The sequence below is a fragment of the Lampris incognitus genome, chromosome 1 (assembly GCF_029633865.1).
Source record: "Lampris incognitus isolate fLamInc1 chromosome 1, fLamInc1.hap2, whole genome shotgun sequence".
Lineage (NCBI taxonomy): Eukaryota > Metazoa > Chordata > Actinopteri > Lampriformes > Lampridae > Lampris > Lampris incognitus.
Genome location: NC_079211.1, coordinates 111,548,428 through 111,565,070, shown reverse-complemented (window position 1 = coordinate 111,565,070; position 16,643 = coordinate 111,548,428). Strand labels below are relative to the sequence as shown.

Genomic DNA, 16,643 nt, shown 5'->3' with positions numbered 1-16,643 from the left:
TACAAAATTCACCGCACCCGCCACCGCAGGCAAAGCAACAATTAACACACACACACACACACACACACACACACACACGGAATCCACCTCCTTACCGTCTTATTCAAAGAAAATTATCCCGGACGAGCCCCAATTATATCCTTAAAGGTCCAGGGGAAGTAACAAAGAAAATAAAAGTGTCCCGGGGGAATAAGAAAGGTGGGAGGCAAAACCAGGTGTAAAAACAGATTTATTAACAAAACGAACTTTTAGTCAAACTATCGAATAAACAAGCAACTAAAGATGCTGGCGCTTAACTAACCAGGCTTTTAACAAAACAAACTCAGATCCAACCAAACCGAAAGAAACAAGAACACGAATAGGTTTCACTCTCCTTCTCAAGGAGTATAGACACAAGAGCATGCTCTCTGGTTGACAACACTGGCCGTCTCGCTCCACTCACTGCTGCCAACAATGGCCCACTGACACTGTTGGGTGTCCCTCTCCAAGTTATATACCCAGCTGATGAGGAATTGGGGTCACCTGGGCTCAATCAGCAGTTCCATAGGAGGTGGGGCGTTACCTGGAGAGGGAAAATTAGACACACGGCACTAGGGCCGTAACAGGGTTGATATGATCAAGTGGAGTAACGCTTGATGTCCTTTGTGCCCCCAACAGGACAGGTTGTTGAACCTAAGTTTCCTGAGGCTGTTCAGGGCTGCTCGCCTTATCAAGCTGCTGAGGCAGGGCTACACCATCAGGATCCTGCTGTGGACTTTCGTTCAGTCCTTTAAGGTTGTAATACACAAATGTGCATGCTCATACACACACAAGCAAGCCTACACCCTTACACCAGCACATGAGACAAAATGTTGTATAGTCTTTATGATGAATAGCTAATGATTTAAATAAAAGTCTCTGAATCATTTAAGGAGGTTTTGGCCATGATGTACGTTATTTACTGGTAATTTACTGGGTGGCACAGTGGTTAGCACGGTTGCCTCACAGCAGGAAGGGTCCTGGGTTTGAGCCCCAGGGTAGTCCAACCTTGGGGGTCATCCTCTGTGTGGAGTTTGCATGTTCTCCCCGTGTCTGCGTGGGTTTCCTCCGGGGGCTCCAGTTTCCTCCCACAGTCCAAAGACATATAGGTCAGGTGAATTGGCCGTACTAAATTGCCCCTAGGTATGAATGTGTGTGTGTGTGTGTGTGGGCCCTGTGTGATGGCCTGGCGGCCTGTCCAGGGTGTCTCCCCGCCTGCCGCCCAATGACTGCTGGGATAGGCTCCAGCATCCCGGCGACCCTGAAAGCAGGATAAGCGGTTCGGATAATGGATGGATGGTAAATTACTGTTGTAGCTGGTGGAGGAGGTGACACTGTTGCAGGATTTCTATGACATCATACGTAAATGGTATTAAAGTTTTGAGACCATGTTCTGACACACAACTTTCTTCACTGCAAGTGTAATGCAGTTAATGGGTGACAGTGATGCAGTTAATTAATGTGGAGCGATATCAGGTATATAACTCTGAACATAACATTTGGTCCAAGCGAATACTGTTTGAAGTGTTTTCCTTACTTTTTGCTTGATGTGGAAAAGACATGTAAAGAGATTTCGATGAGTTATTTCAATATTGGATACTGCCACAACATTATTCAGCATTGTACTGTTTGTTATTGTGTCGTTACATGTTTTAATTGTGACCTACCAAAGGGACGGCAGGTGAAAATTAGCTGTAAACTAGCTGGTACAGTACATCAAATGGTAACATGTATATTTAACACTAAACATGGTTCCTTACAAATAAGATAAATAAATACATAAATAGGTTTCAAATCAGAGTACACACACGTCACTACCTCACATGGTAGCGATGGAAACTAAAATCCGCTGTGGCGACCCCTGGCAAATAGGGAACAAGCCAAAAGAAGAAGAAGAAGGTTTCCAAATCAGGAGGCGTCTGAGTAGTGTAGCGGTCTATTCCGTTGCCTACCAACATGGGGATCGCCAGTTCGAATCCCCGTGTTCCCTCCAGCTTGGTCGGCCGTCTCTACAGACACAATGTGGGTGTGTCCTGGTCGCTGCACTACCGCCTCCTCTGGTCGGTGGGGGCGCCTGTTCAGGGGGGGAGAAGGAACTGGGGGGCAATAGTGTGATCCTCCCACACGCTGCGTTCCCCTGGTGAAACTCCTCACTGTCAGGTGAAAAGAAGCGGCTGGCGAGTCCACATGTATCAGAGGAGGCATGGGGTAGTCTGCAGCCCTCCCTGGATCAGCAGAGAGGGTGGAGCAGCGACCGGGACGGCTCGGAAGAGTGGGGTAATTGGCCAGATACAATTGAGGAGAAAAAGGGGGAAAAAAGTTTCCAAATCAGAAGTTAGCCATGCAATAAGATAACAATTTATTATTCACAGCTTATTCTTTGACAAATTTGTCATTCTTCAACCATTTTGTATGCTGTAGTGCATACTAATGCCAATAGACACACACACACACACACACACACACGCATGCATAAAACTAAAAAAAACAAAGGCTGGAGTTTAATTTATGAAAATTAAAAATGTTTTGTTCCCATTTCCCCCTACAGGCCCTGCCCTATGTGTGCCTGCTGATCGCTATGCTCTTCTTCATCTATGCCATAATTGGAATGCAGGTGGGTATTGCCCCTCTGCGTCGGTCACATAGGCACACAGTGGCACAATAATGCACTGTGAAAACGCAGCTACCCAGACCTGAGCAGAAGAGGTACTGGGCATTGATCGGATGATGTGGGGAATTTACTAAGCTTTGTGTGCTCTCCGCAGGTTTTTGGAAACATTGAGCTTAATGAGGACACGGCCATCAATCACCACAATAACTTCCGCACTTTTCTGCAGGCCCTCATGCTGCTCTTCAGGTACACAGATCTATAGAATCCCAGCAGGCACATAATAATACAGCAGAAAGAGACAAAAAAGGACAGTCAGATAAAACATCTTGCTGTGATCCAATTATTTTAAAGCTTTCTAGGTTTGAACTACTCTGCCCTGGGTTTTTCCAGGCTCCTGTAATACAGTCTTGAGTCTGCCGGATGTTGACATTCCCAATGAATAAGAAAAGAGCAAGTGTTGCAGAAATATCTTGAGTGCTCATACCGCTCTGCCAGTCAGTCAGCGAAGCGAGCGTTCAGTTTGAACTGGCCTCAAGAGAACCGCTGCCGCTGTTGTAGCAGGGCGCAGGAACAAGTTGTTGTAAATGGTAAACATTCCCCCAGCGTCAATGGGGAGCTTTTCTCATCCGTCGTCTCTGAGATAATCCTGCATTCTGTCTGTCTGTCTTTGTCAGGAGTGCCACGGGTGAAGCATGGCACGAGATCATGCTGTCGTGTTTGAGTCGGCGAGCATGCGATGAGAAATCGGTGATCCAGGGGAAGGAGTGTGGAAGCGACTTTGCCTACTTCTACTTTGTCTCCTTCATTTTCCTCTGCTCTTTTCTGGTCAGTTGTTAACACAGTTTTATGTAAACACTGACAGTTGGCCTCAGGTGAATTGGCTGTACTAAATTGTCCCTAGGGGTGAATGTGTGTGTGTCGGCCCTGTGATGGCCTGGCAGCCTGTCCAGGGTGTCTCCCTGCCTGCCGCCTAGTGACTGCTGGGATAGGCTCCAGCATCCCCGTGACCCTGAGAGCAGGATAAGCAGTTTGGATAATGGATGGATGGATGGATATTTGTTTGGGTAGAACCCATGCAACCTGCATTGCACATTTCTGGTTGTATACCAAAATTGGGTCAAATAGAGCTTGTAAATACTATTTGTAGTTTATCTGAGTCCACCTGTGCCAGACAGTTTAATTTACTTTCCCCTTGACAGCCATTTATGTGACCTGGTCTGAAATGTCCTGGTTCAGTAAACTGCATCCCTCTGTTATTACTACTACTTTCGGCTGCTCCCATTAGGGATCACCACGGCGGATCATCTGTTGCCATTTCTTCCTGTCCTCTGCATCTTCCTCTGTCACACCAGCTACCTGCATGTCCTCTCTCGCCACATCCATAAACCTCCTCTTTGGCCTTCCTCTTTTCCTCTTCCCTGGCAGCTCCATATTCAGCATCCTTCCCCCAATATACCCAGCATCTCTCCTCCACACATGTCCAAACCATCTCAGTCTTGCCTCTCTTGCTTTGTCTCCAAATTGCCCAACCTGAGCTGTCCCTCTAATATAATCATTCCTAATCCTGTCCTTGTTCATCACTCCCAATGAAAATCTTCCAACTCTGCCTCCTCCAGCTCCACCTCCTGTTTTTTCGTCAGTGCCACTGTCTCCAAACCATACAATATAGCTGGTCTCACAACCATCTTGTAAACTTTCCCTTTAACTCTTGCTGGTACCCTTCTGTCGCAAATCACTCCTGACACTCTTCAGCACCCTGCCTGCACTCTCTTCTTCACCTCTCTTCTGCACTCCACGTTACTTTGGACCGTTTACTCCAAGTATTTAAACTCATACACCTTTGTCATCTCTACTCCTTGTATCCTCACCATTCCACTGTCCTCCCTCTCATTCATGCATATGTATTCCGTCTTTCTCCTACTGACTTTCATTCCTCTTCTCTCCAGTGCATAACTCCACCTCTCCAGGCTCTCCTCAACCTGCACCCTACTTTCACTACAGATCACAATGTCATCCTCAAAGATCAAAGTCCATGGAGACTCCTGCCTGATCTTGTCCATCAACCTGTCCATCACCATTGCAAACAAGAAAGGGCTCAGAGCCGATCCTTAATGTAATGCCACCTCCACCTTGAACCCATCTGTCATTCCAACCACACACCTCACCACTGTCACACTGCCCTCACACATATCCTACACCACTCCTACATACTTCTCTGCAACTCTCGACTTCCTCATACAATACCACACCTCCTCTCTCAGCACCCTGTCATATGCTTTCTCTCAATCCACAAAGACACAATGTAACTCCTTCTGGCCTTCTCTATACTTCTCCATTAACATTCTCAAAGCAAACATCACATCTGTGGTGCTCTTTCATGGCATGAAACCATACTGCTGCTCGCTGATCATCACCTTTCCTCTTAACCTAGCTTCTATTACTCTTTGCCATCTCTTCATGCTGTGGCTGATCAACTTTATACCTCTGTAGTTGCTACAGTTCTGCACATTGCCCTTATTCTTGGAAATCAGTACCAGTATACTTCATCTCCACTCCTCAGGCATCCTCTCACTTTCCAAGATTGTGTTAAACAATCTAGTTAAAAACTCCACTGCCATCTCTCCTAAACACCTCCATGCCTCCACAGGTATGTCATCAGGACCAACTGCCTTTCCACTCTTCATCCTCTTCATAGCTGCCCTCACTTCCTCCAACCTGCTCTCATTTTCTTCATTCATCAGCTCTCAAAGTACTCCTTCCACCTTCTCGGCACACTATCCTCGCTTGTCAGCACATTTCCATCTCTATCCTTGATCGCCCTAACCTGCTGCACATCTTTCCCAGCTCGATCCCTCTGTCTAGCCAATCAGTACAAGTACTTTTCTCCTTCCTTAGTGTCCAATCTCTCATACAACTCACCATGCGCCTTTCCTTTGCCTTTGCCACCTCTCTATTCACTTTATGCTGCATCTTCTTGTACTCCTGTCTACTTTCTTCATCTCTCTGGCTATCCCACTTCTTCTTTGCCAACCTCTTTCTCTGTATAGTTTGCTGTATTTCCCCATTCCACCACCAAATCTCCTTGTCTTCCTTCCTCTGTCCAGATGACACACCAAGTACCTTCCTAGCTGTCTCCCTCATTATTTTTGCAGTGTTTGCCCAGCCATACAGAAATTCTTTACTACCACCCAGTGCCTGTCTTAATTCCTCCCTGAACTCCACACAACACTCTTCCTTCTTCAACTTCCACCATTTGATCTTTGGCTCTGCCTTCACTCGCTTCCTCTTCCTGGTCTCCAAAGTCATCCTACAGACCACCATCCGATGCTGCCTAGCTATGTTCTCCCCCTGTCACCACCTTGAAGTTTCCAATCCCTTTCAGATTGCATATAGTCCACCTGTGTGCACTTTCCTCCACTCTTATATGTCACCCCGTGTTCCTCCCTCTTCTTGAAATATGTATTCACCACAGCTATTTCCATCCTTTTCGCAAAATCCACCAAAATCTGTTCTTCCACATTCTTCTCCTTGACACCATACCTGCCAATCACCTCTGTTCCCTTCACCAACATGTCCATTGAAGTCCGCTCCAATCACCACTCTCTCCTCCTTGGGTACCCTCTTCACCACTTCATCCAACTCACTCCAGAATTCTTCTTTCTCTTCCATCTCACACCCAACTTGTGGGGCATATGCGCTGATAACATTCATCATCGCACCTTTGATTTCCAGCTTCATACTCATCACTCTGTCCGACACTGTCTTCACCTCCACCACACTCTTGACATACTCTTCCTTCAGAATTACCCCTACCCCATTTCTCCCGCCATTCACACCATGGTAGAAGAGTTTGAAACTACCTACGATGCTCCTGGCCTTACTCTCCTTCCACCTGATCTCTTGCACACACAGCATATCTACCTTCCTTCTCTCCATCATATCAGCCAGCTCTCTCCCTTTACCAGTCATACTGCCAACATTCAAAGTTCCGACCCTCACCTCCACACTCCTGCCCTTCCTCCTCTCTCGCTGCCTCTGGACATGCCTTCCCCCTCTCCTCCGTTGCCCAACAGTAGCATAGTTTCCACCAGCACCCTGCTGGCCTACAGTACCGGTGGCGGTTTTTGGTAACCCGGGCCTTGACCGATCTGTTATGGAAATCTTATTTATGGTCCACATATTTGGTTTGGCAAAGATTTTACGTCGGATGCCCTTGCTGACGCAACCCTCCCCATTTATCCGGGCTTGGGACCGGCACTAAGATTGCACTGGCTTATGCATCCTCAGTGGCTGGGTTATCCCTGTTATTACAAACCCCTAAATGATCTGTAACTTCTGTTTGATGCAGGGTTGGTGTATAATCATCTTATATTTCTTTTCCAGATGCTAAACCTGTTTGTGGCTGTCATTATGGATAACTTTGAGTACCTGACCAGAGACTCCTCCATACTGGGGCCTCACCACCTGGATGAGTTTATCCGTGTATGGGCTGAGTACGACCCGGCTGCGTGGTATGTGTCTGCCTCCCTCTGGCTGGCTGGGCCGGAAAACAGAGAGTACTGTTGAGGAAGTACATGTCCATAAGATAATCCCTCTCTTCCCAGTCAGTGAATGTGGTGACTGAATGAGCCCGATGCCGTTGTCCCACATACCTTGTTTAATGCAGTCAGCCCACTGATGATGATTGTTCTCTTGAAGCTGTCCTGAACGTTGTGCTTATGTATCTGCTTGTTCTTTTCGCAGCGGACGGATTTCCTATAAGGATATGTACAATTTGTTACGTGTTATCTCACCCCCCCTTGGCTTAGGGAAGAACTGCCCTAATAGGGTAGCATACAAGGTTTGCAACCACTAGACATTTCTGTCACTAGGGTGCTTTGTGTACCTCTATGCCAAGAGAGTTTTAACTGAATGGCTGTGCACCAATGAACTCGCCTACACACTAGCACCCACCCTTCCAGTCTGACTGGCTTTGGTTAACCACGCCAGGGTGGAAACAAAGCTTTCAAAGCCATGGCATTGTCCCGACATGCCACCTGCCATGCCTGCTCTCTGCACCATCTGCTCTGGTTAGATGGTGTGCACTTTCTTCTCCTCCCTCTCTCTTTGTACAGTTGGATGGAAAACTAACTAAGAACCAGCAAATGTTTACTCATGAGATAAAAAAAACAACAAAAAACAAACGTTGATTGTTACATCCAGCAAAGAAAACATGTGAGTTGGCTCGAAGGCCTTAATAGGCACGAGGCTTAGATCATGGCTTATTTAAGAAAGACGCTCATAAGAGAAAGGAAGGCTCTGGAACGCCAGAACAAAAAGGCCGATGGCAGGCATTGAAAACTTTGTCTCTGTGCACCTGGTGAAACACTAAGTGGGATGTCTGCGAGCATGCACGAGGCAGGCATCCCTTGTTCCGATGCTCTCATCTCCCCCATATCATCAGCATCCTGTGTATCAACCACCCCCCCTTCCCCGTCCTTACCCCACCCCCACCCCCCAGATCTCACCATCTACCATCCCATGTTTTCTCTCAGGGATCCTGAGCTCCACAGCGATGCATCCCCGCGCTCACCCGCCCTCCCCAAAGCAGCCGAGGATGGCATCCACATTCATCTCACTTTTTGGAAATCTAAATAACAACAGATTTCTGTTTTTTCTTTGTTGTTTGTTTGGGTTTTTTATGTTTTTTTTTCCTTTTACATTCCTCTTGTTTTGGTTTTTCTCCCTTTTGTTCCCTCTCCCTGTTTCTCTAACTCCCCATCCTTTTCTATTTGTTTTGTTTTTTTCTTCTTTTTGTTGTTGTTGTTGTCGGTTTTCCTACCCTGTGAAGTGGCCGTATCAAGTACCTCGATATGTATCAGATGCTGCTCCACATGTCCCCACCCTTAGGTTTGGGAAAGAAATGCCCACCAAGAGTCGCCTACAAGGTAGACCCACCTCCTCCTCCACCCCCCACCTCCCTCAAACCCCCCCTCCCTTTTGATTGATTGACTTCCAGCCAATGTCTGTCGCTCTGCAGTGTTCCCTCATTTCTTCTGTTTGTTTTGCTAGCACTCCGATATTTTCAGCGTAAGCCCCCTACCCCCTCCCACCCCCACCCTGTTTCTTTGGGCATAGCGCTTTGATTTGGAGAAAGCTAAGCTGGCGTGGTGTATTACCCATTACAAATTGTATGGGAGAAGTTGCGGTCAGAATATTTGTAATACTGGGGTCTGTTACAGGGTAAACATCTGCAGAAAATACTCAGTTTTTAAGGATTTTTTTATTATACTTTTCTTTAGAAATAAGAATAATGAGTCCGTACTGTTTATAATACTTAATGAACACAACACAGCAAGTCATTTAGATGGCAGTAGACCAGCACGGTGCTGTCTGTCAATGAGCTATTAGTCTACTACCTTACGTTTCCCCTACATCCCTGGAATGGTTGTGCTTCGTTAGACTTTTGTTTTGTGGAGCTGTGTGTGGGTGTGTGTGGGTGTGGGTGTGTGTGTGTGCGTGTGGCTTCTGTTGCTTTTCTGTGGGAGAAGTACTTGTATGCGTTCCTCTCTGTGATTCTATATCTGCTTTCCATTCCCTCTCATCCTCTCTCTCATAACCTCTGTCTACCCGTCAGTGGATGTGAGTGTGTGTATGTTTGTGTGTGTGTGTGTGTGTGTGTGTGTGTGTGTGTGTGTGTGTGAGAGGGAGAGAGAGAGATGATGAATGTTAGGCCTGCACAATATCAACAACAAAAACTTTAGGTGTGTATTTTTGGATATTTTGTTATATTTTTGCTGATACTATTATGTAAGTCTTTTTCAGCATTTAAAACAAGTATAAAAAAGTCATGGAATTCGGGGCATCTGGGTAGCATGGCGGTCTATTCCATTGCCTATCAACACAAAGATCACCCGTTTGAATCCCCGTGTTACCTCCGGCTTGGTCGGGTGTCCCTACAGACACAATTGGCCGTGTCTGCGGGTGGGAAGCCGGATGTGGGTATGTGTCCTGATCGCTGCACTAGCGCCTCCTCTGGTCGGTCAGGGCGTCTGTTCGGGGGGGCTGGGGGGAATAGCGCGATCCTCCCACGCGGTACGTCCCCCTGGTGAAACTCCTCACTGTCAGGTGAAAAGAAGCGGCTGGCGACTCCACATGTATCGGAGGAGACGTAGTAGTCTGCAGCCCTCCCCGGATCGGCAGAGGGAGTGGAGCTGAGACCGGGACGGCTCGGAAGAGTGGGGTAATTGGCTGGGTACAATTGGGGAGAAAAAAAGGGGGAGATCCCCCCTCCCCCCAAAAAAATTCATGGGATTCTATTACTGCTTAAGATTTTCTCAGAGGGAAATGAAAAGCTCCTCTACAAAATGCAGCTCGTTTATGTAGACATGCTTTTTGTACAGTAGCAGCTTGTTTCGAAAGCTGTCTGACACACTTCTCAGTCTAAGACATAATGGCTCCCTCTTGCGATCTAAAAAATCTTAATTGTTAATTTTTACGATTTAGTATCTTTTTTATTCACTGGTGCAGCCCTTGTGCACATGTGTCTCTGTTTGAAACTGTGTGTGCATATGTGTGTGTGTGTGTGTGTGTGTGTGTGGGAGGGGGGTGTCTGAGCCCTCCCCATCTCATTCTGAGTCTGGTCTGTCTTACTTTTGCACTGCCACTGATTAGTACACATAGGTGAATGCTTTTTTTGTGTTCAGGGGAGCTCAACTCTATAGCAGAAACCACACAGCATCATGTATGCATGTACTATTGGTGCCATTATACCCACATGTACTGAGTCTTCTTGCGGAGGCTACAGTGTCTCCATCAATAGCTTGCCACTTAAGATGTAGAGTACTGCCTTCTTCTCAACCTCAAGTTGATGTTTGCTAGGATGGCAACCACAGAGTCGAGCTCCTGCGACTGTTGAGGCACCTCCATGGTTATGCGTACACGCCCTCTCTCACCTTCTTTTCAGTCAATGTCAGTCTTGCACCGATGCACTTTGACTTGCAGCATAGTGCATACTGTAGCTAATAGCAGTGAATGTGAATGTCTCGTTTGTCTCTTTGTTCCTGACGAGAAGACTCTTTGTGTGCTGAGCTAATTTTGCTTGACCTGACCGCAAGGTGGCCAAAAGTATGCATCTTCATCATAACGTGGCAAAGCAGTTCTCAGTCACACGATCAAAGTGAATATGAATAGCAAAAAGAACATACTGGAAATGACTCGTGAATTCTGTTGGTTCAAGCAGCACACAGACTGATTTCTCTGGGTTGACTTGTATGGTCTGGAGTGGGCTCTTTACTGTAAATGAGTGAAGTAACTTGTTTCATCATCCACTCCCCTTCTCCTCTCCTTCAGCGGCTAGTCAAGATGAACATGCCCATCGCTGATGACAACACAGTCCACTTCACCTCCACCCTGATGGCCCTAATCCGCACCGCCCTGGAGATAAAACTTGCCTCAGGTCAGACTTGCGTACACCCTTCAAGTGGTTTTCGGCCCCCTGATATTCTTGAAACAGGGTTCTTTCACAGGCCTTAGAAGTATGGGAAATGATTTGATTAATTTCCAGTTCTGAAAAGGTATGGAAGTGATGAAAAATTGGACATTAACTGTAATGGCATGCTCCTGTTGTTTCACAGCTGAATCATTTGTCTTGTTGTTCAATGAGTGTAAGCTCCCAGCACCTCAACAGTCTTATTAGATATCTATAATAATCATGATCATAACTTTATCTGTAAAGCACTTTTCTTAACTCAGTTATAGAGAGATGAAAATGGAATAGCACGGTATCTTTAATTAATTAAACCCGCATGTGACCCAATTGAAACTACAGGACCCAATTCCCAGTTAAAAATGATAAATAATGGGAGCGTCGGGGTAGCATAGCGGTCTATTCCGTTGTCTACCAACACGGAGATCCCGGTTCGAATCCTCGTGTTGCCTCCGGCTTGGTCAGGCGTCCCTACAGACACAGTTGTCCGTGTCTGCGGGTGGGAAGCTGGATGTGGGTATGTGTCCTGGTCGCTGGTTGGTTGGGGCGCCTGTTCGGGAAGGAGGGGAAACGGGGGAATAGTGTGATCGTGCTACGTTCCCCCCCTTTTCACAGCCAGGTGAAAAGAAGCGGCTGGCAACTCCACATGTATCGGAGGAGGCATGTGGTAGTCTGAAGCCCTCCCCCTGATCGGCAGAGGGGCTGGCGCAGCGACCGGGACAGCCCGGAAGAGTGGGGTAATTGGCCAGATACAATTGGGGAAAAAAAATTATAAGTAATGTTCATTATTGCTTTTAGGCACTAGGACTGTATCTCCAAGTCTGGAGGACAAGGTCGGAAAAAAGTTTCTGGAAAAAGTCTGTTAATTTAAGACTTGAAAATGGGAAAGAATCCTGTTTAGGATAAAATACCAAACATAATTTTCTTAGCTTACTTGGTATTGGATAGATGGCTAGAAAAGTAGACACAGTTCATTATTCATGATGAACAGCTCTCACCTTGACAAAGATCCCCAGTTTCTGTCAGATCAATTCACCGTATGTCCAAATAGCCACCTTTTCAAGGTTTTTAATATTTTTGCATTGATACTATGCTCTTCTTGACTTAAATAATTATTATGAACTTTATTTAACAATGTAATGTGAGTGAGATTTTACAGGTCCTGGGGACATTTAACATTTTTGTTACTTGAAGGAAATGTAAGATATCCACTTAAACAGCAGCACTGAAAATTAAACCCTACATTTGAAATGGTAAAGATTTTGTAACAGTAGTGAGGATTTGCTCAGGTGTATCAAAGCAAGCCAAAGAAAATTCATAACCACTCAAACAGAAAGTCCCAGAAATTTGAATCAGTTCCTAAGGATACAACGTTTAGTGGGAGAAACATGTCATCACTCATCTAAGTAACTTCATCAGTCTCAGCTGACTGCAGGTATCCCCACCCTTATAAGCAATACAGTGGCATAATGACCAAAAACGGCACAGTTGCATCACAACTGAAACCAGCGATTGATTTAATATGCAAATTGCCGTGACCATTAATTAGAGCTGAAATGGCCACCTGTACTATTTGCAGAGGACTGAGGACTTCACATAGATGACCTCTTTGACTCTCCATTCAAACCAGCGTTCCTCCCTATCAACGATGTGCACCTCCTCTTCCTTGAAAGAGTGGCCACTGGCCTGTAGATGGTGTAGACTGTGGAGTCCTGGCCTGACGTTTTAGCTGTTCTGTGTTGTGCCACCCTCTTGGCCAGCGTCTGTTTGAATTTCCCCAATGTACAAGTCACAACAATCCTCCTGGCACTTAACAGCATACACTATATTGCTCTGTTTGTGCTGGGGGACCCGATCCTTGGGGTGCACTAATGTGGGCTGGGAGAAACGAAATTTCGTTTCTTTGTTTATGCAAGTACATGTAAGAAATGACAATAAATTGTTCCTGATTCCTTAACCACAAAATCCTTGAGTATGATTGCACCTATTCCCCAATCCTCTGTGAATAGTACATGGCCCATTTTAACTCTAATTAATGGTCACGGCAATTTGCATATGAAACCAATCGCTGGTTTCGGCTGTGACACAACTGTCCCGGTTTCGGTCATTCCGCAGCTGTATTGTTTAAAGGTTGGGGATACCTGCAGTCAGCTGGGACTGACAAAGTGACTTGGGTGAGTGAGCATTTCTTCCACTAAATGTTGTGTCCTGAGGAACTGGTTCAGGTTGCTGTGATTTCCTTACCTGGATTATTGTGCATACATAAAGACAGAAAGTCTTCATTGTTATTAAAATGTTACTTTTACCAGCCAACTATTCCCAGCCACACTGTCAGGTGTGTTTTGGACCCAGCTAATTTTCTTCTCTCCACAGAGCTTTAACGGGTTAATGTGGGTCCCATTTGGACTCATTAGAAGACTCTGTGCTACACTTTAGTGTCTGGTGTACTGTTTCACTCCAGCATTGCTGCTCAATCGGCACTTTTAATGAGGACTTTTGCGCCTCAATCCAGGAGCAGCTTATTTCCAGGCCTTGATTGCATTTTATCATAAAACCAGAAGTTACCCATTGGTATTGTGTTTGTTCTATATGTGGCTCCACAGGCATAGTGGCCCAGCGTCTGTCTGATGCTGGGTTAAAGAAGGAGCTGTCCACAGTGTGGCCCAGCCTCTCGCAGAAGACTATGGACCTGCTGGTCACACCACACAAGCGTAAGCTCTCTTATAAGAGTTAGCCCTCTTTGGCCAAGCTGCAGAGTTTAAAAGCTTTGGTTCATAAATCAGTTCTGAGCCATGTTAATGAAGTATTTCATCGTACTCCTAAATGAAGCTAAAAGATTCTTTTTATAACTGATTCAAGAAGCTGCTGAGACCCAACTTTTACTGAGGAAATGGGTGATGTCTTAAGCTAAGAGGCGAGGGTGGGGTTAACCCTGTTGCCATGGAGACACCATGTTTCATGAACACCTCACTTCCTAGGCCCACAGCGATTGGATCTAATGGGTTCCTGAAACACTTGAGAAGAGACTCCAACGTGGTTCAGTAGGCTCACACTATAACGGCAGAAAGATATTTCATGAGTACCACACCGGGGGTCTCATGTATCAATCGTTACTATGGGCACATTTGTGCGTACACACCCATGGGATTTTTTAGCCCTGAAGTTTGTCTCAGACCAGTGTAGAACCTGGGTAAACCCTGAATTTAGACACCGATTGGCTAACACTGATGTCTTTGCAGGCCTGAGTGATTGCTTGTTGCAAGAAGTAGACAATAGATGTTAGGAGGAAGGAATTACAAATAACCATCATGCTTTGCTGCTGACTGTCAGACAATCTTGAGGGCTAAAAAATTCCATGGGTGTGTATGCACAAATTTGCCTATAGTAACGATCGCTACATGAGATCCCTGGTCTCTGCTGAGGTTAAGGTTTAGGTTAGGGAAAAATAAGGCAATTACTGGCTTAGCAGCTTAGTGCATAGAATAAAAATTACAGCTTCTATTCATAGACTCTTTAAAAAATGAAAAGGGAAAAATGGTGGAAGAAAATAGGCAAGCAAGGTGCACGCTTATCCACACCATCCACATATTTTGGTGTCACCGCTGAACCAAGTCTCCTACATGTATTGCAGGCCTGTTATTTCAGCCATGTCAGTGTCTATATATGTGGCTGACACACTCTGATATTAATGAGAATTAGTAATTTACTAATGTTAAACATAGAGGATTGGTATGTTTTAGCATCCTGGCTATACCTTATAAACAACACATTTTATTTGTGTCTGTTTGTTCGTGTTTGCCAGTGTCAGAAGCCCCACTACACACTTTGCCATTCAGAAGTGTTTTAGCTCCATGACTTTTGAATCACCATTTGTTAAGGTTATTCATGTTTCTTTATGCAATGCTTGGATCAAACAAGTTTAGACAAATTGTTAGTTCCCAGCTTATTAGGTACTATCTAGTACCGTGTTGAGTCTCCTTTGGCCTTCAGAACAGTGTGAATTCGTCTGGGCTTGGATTCTACAAGATGCTTGATGCGTTGTGTAGGAATGTTGCATCATTAGGGAATGATTGCGTTGGGCAGTAGCTGCAAATTGGACAGCTGCATAGTCTTGCTGCGTACAGCCCTTTCCACCTCATCCCAAAGGAAGTATCCATCCGAATATGGATAATCTGTCTCTGTGAAGGGATGAATTTGGGTCAGTGATGATACGCTGTGCTATTCAGACATTCTTAAGTGGATATCAGGGGCCTTAATGTGTGCAAGGGAAACATTCCCTACACCATTACACTGCCACCACCTGCCTGCACTGTTGACAGCAAACAGGATGGCTCCATGGACTCAAGGTGCTTGCACCAATTCTGATCCTTCCATCAACATGATGCAAAAAGAACCTGGATTTGTTCGATCAGGCAACTTTTTTTGAATCCTCAACCAGAGATGTTCTGCTGACATGACTATCTGAAGCTAACTCCAAGGGGATCTAAAAGCAGGCTAAACAGACAAGGATGAATGGTGGGGAAGAATAGAGACTTTTCTTTGTCTTGAGTTTTGTGCTTCGTGGAAATTTGGCTGTTTGGATCAATACCAGCACCCTGGTGGCTCACCTGGTAGAGCGCATACCACATAAGGCTGAGTCTTTACCGCAGCAGCCAGGGTTTGAATCCAGCTCAGGCCCTTTAGGGGTAGCACAGTAGTGCAGTTGTTAGCGCGGTCGCCTCACAGCAAGAAGGTCCTGGGCTCGAACCCTGGGGTTGTCCTACCTTGGGGGTCATCCCAGGTGTCTTCTGTGTGGAGTTTGCATGTTCTCCCCATGTCTGCGTGGGTTTCCTGTGGGTGTTCTGGTTTCCTCCCTAAGTCCAAACACATGTAGGTCAGGTGAATTGGCCATACTAAATTGTCCCTAGGTATGAATGTGTTGGCCCTGTGATGGACTGGCGGCCTGTCCAGGGTGTCTCCCTACCCGCCACCCAATGACTGCTGGGATAGGCTCCAGCATCCCGTGACCCCAATTGGGATAAGTGGCTTGAATAATGGATAGATGGAGACTTTTCTGTAAAATCGACTCTGTAAGAAGGATTTTTTTAATTATTATTATTATTGTAGTTTGGAGGACATTAGGAGATTGTGGATCAGATGATATGCCTTTCTATGCTCATATATTCATGAAATTGTGAACCATTTGGTGGGGGAATGCAGATTTGATCATGAATATTCATAAGCACTGTCATCACTAGCATGACGATTGGTGAAGCCAGTTGTTAACTAGTTCTGGCATCAGTGATCTTGTCTCTTAAAACAATCTGCTGACTGCATAGCCTTGATTCAGGACTCGGCGAGATGTTTTATAATAGGATGTCACTTAAGAAACATTTAGGACAGTAGGATGTTTCTGTAAAATGTCCAGCGGTCCTGTCAAGGCTATTCATCAGGGCTATAGAGTTGAAAAGCCCGGTTCCGGATGTAAAAAGCCCATTTATAGTGACCAATGGGAATTGGATTGTTAGCTATTATGTGTTAACGGAGTGAGGCAGACATACGATGAGC

The 16,643-nt window shown here is 45.7% G+C and overlaps 1 protein-coding gene across 1 annotated transcript in view; it reads left to right on the top strand.

The window, feature by feature from the left end:
- cacna1ba (calcium channel, voltage-dependent, N type, alpha 1B subunit, a) overlaps nucleotides 1–16,643 on the top strand; it is a 269,201-nt gene that overhangs the window by 230,384 nt on the left and 22,174 nt on the right. The window contains 8 exon segments of the mRNA XM_056281288.1: nucleotides 658–774; nucleotides 2,567–2,632; nucleotides 2,784–2,875; nucleotides 3,304–3,454; nucleotides 7,013–7,140; nucleotides 8,460–8,556; nucleotides 10,961–11,066; nucleotides 13,700–13,807. Coding sequence (XP_056137263.1) covers nucleotides 658–774; nucleotides 2,567–2,632; nucleotides 2,784–2,875; nucleotides 3,304–3,454; nucleotides 7,013–7,140; nucleotides 8,460–8,556; nucleotides 10,961–11,066; nucleotides 13,700–13,807 — 865 coding nt within the window.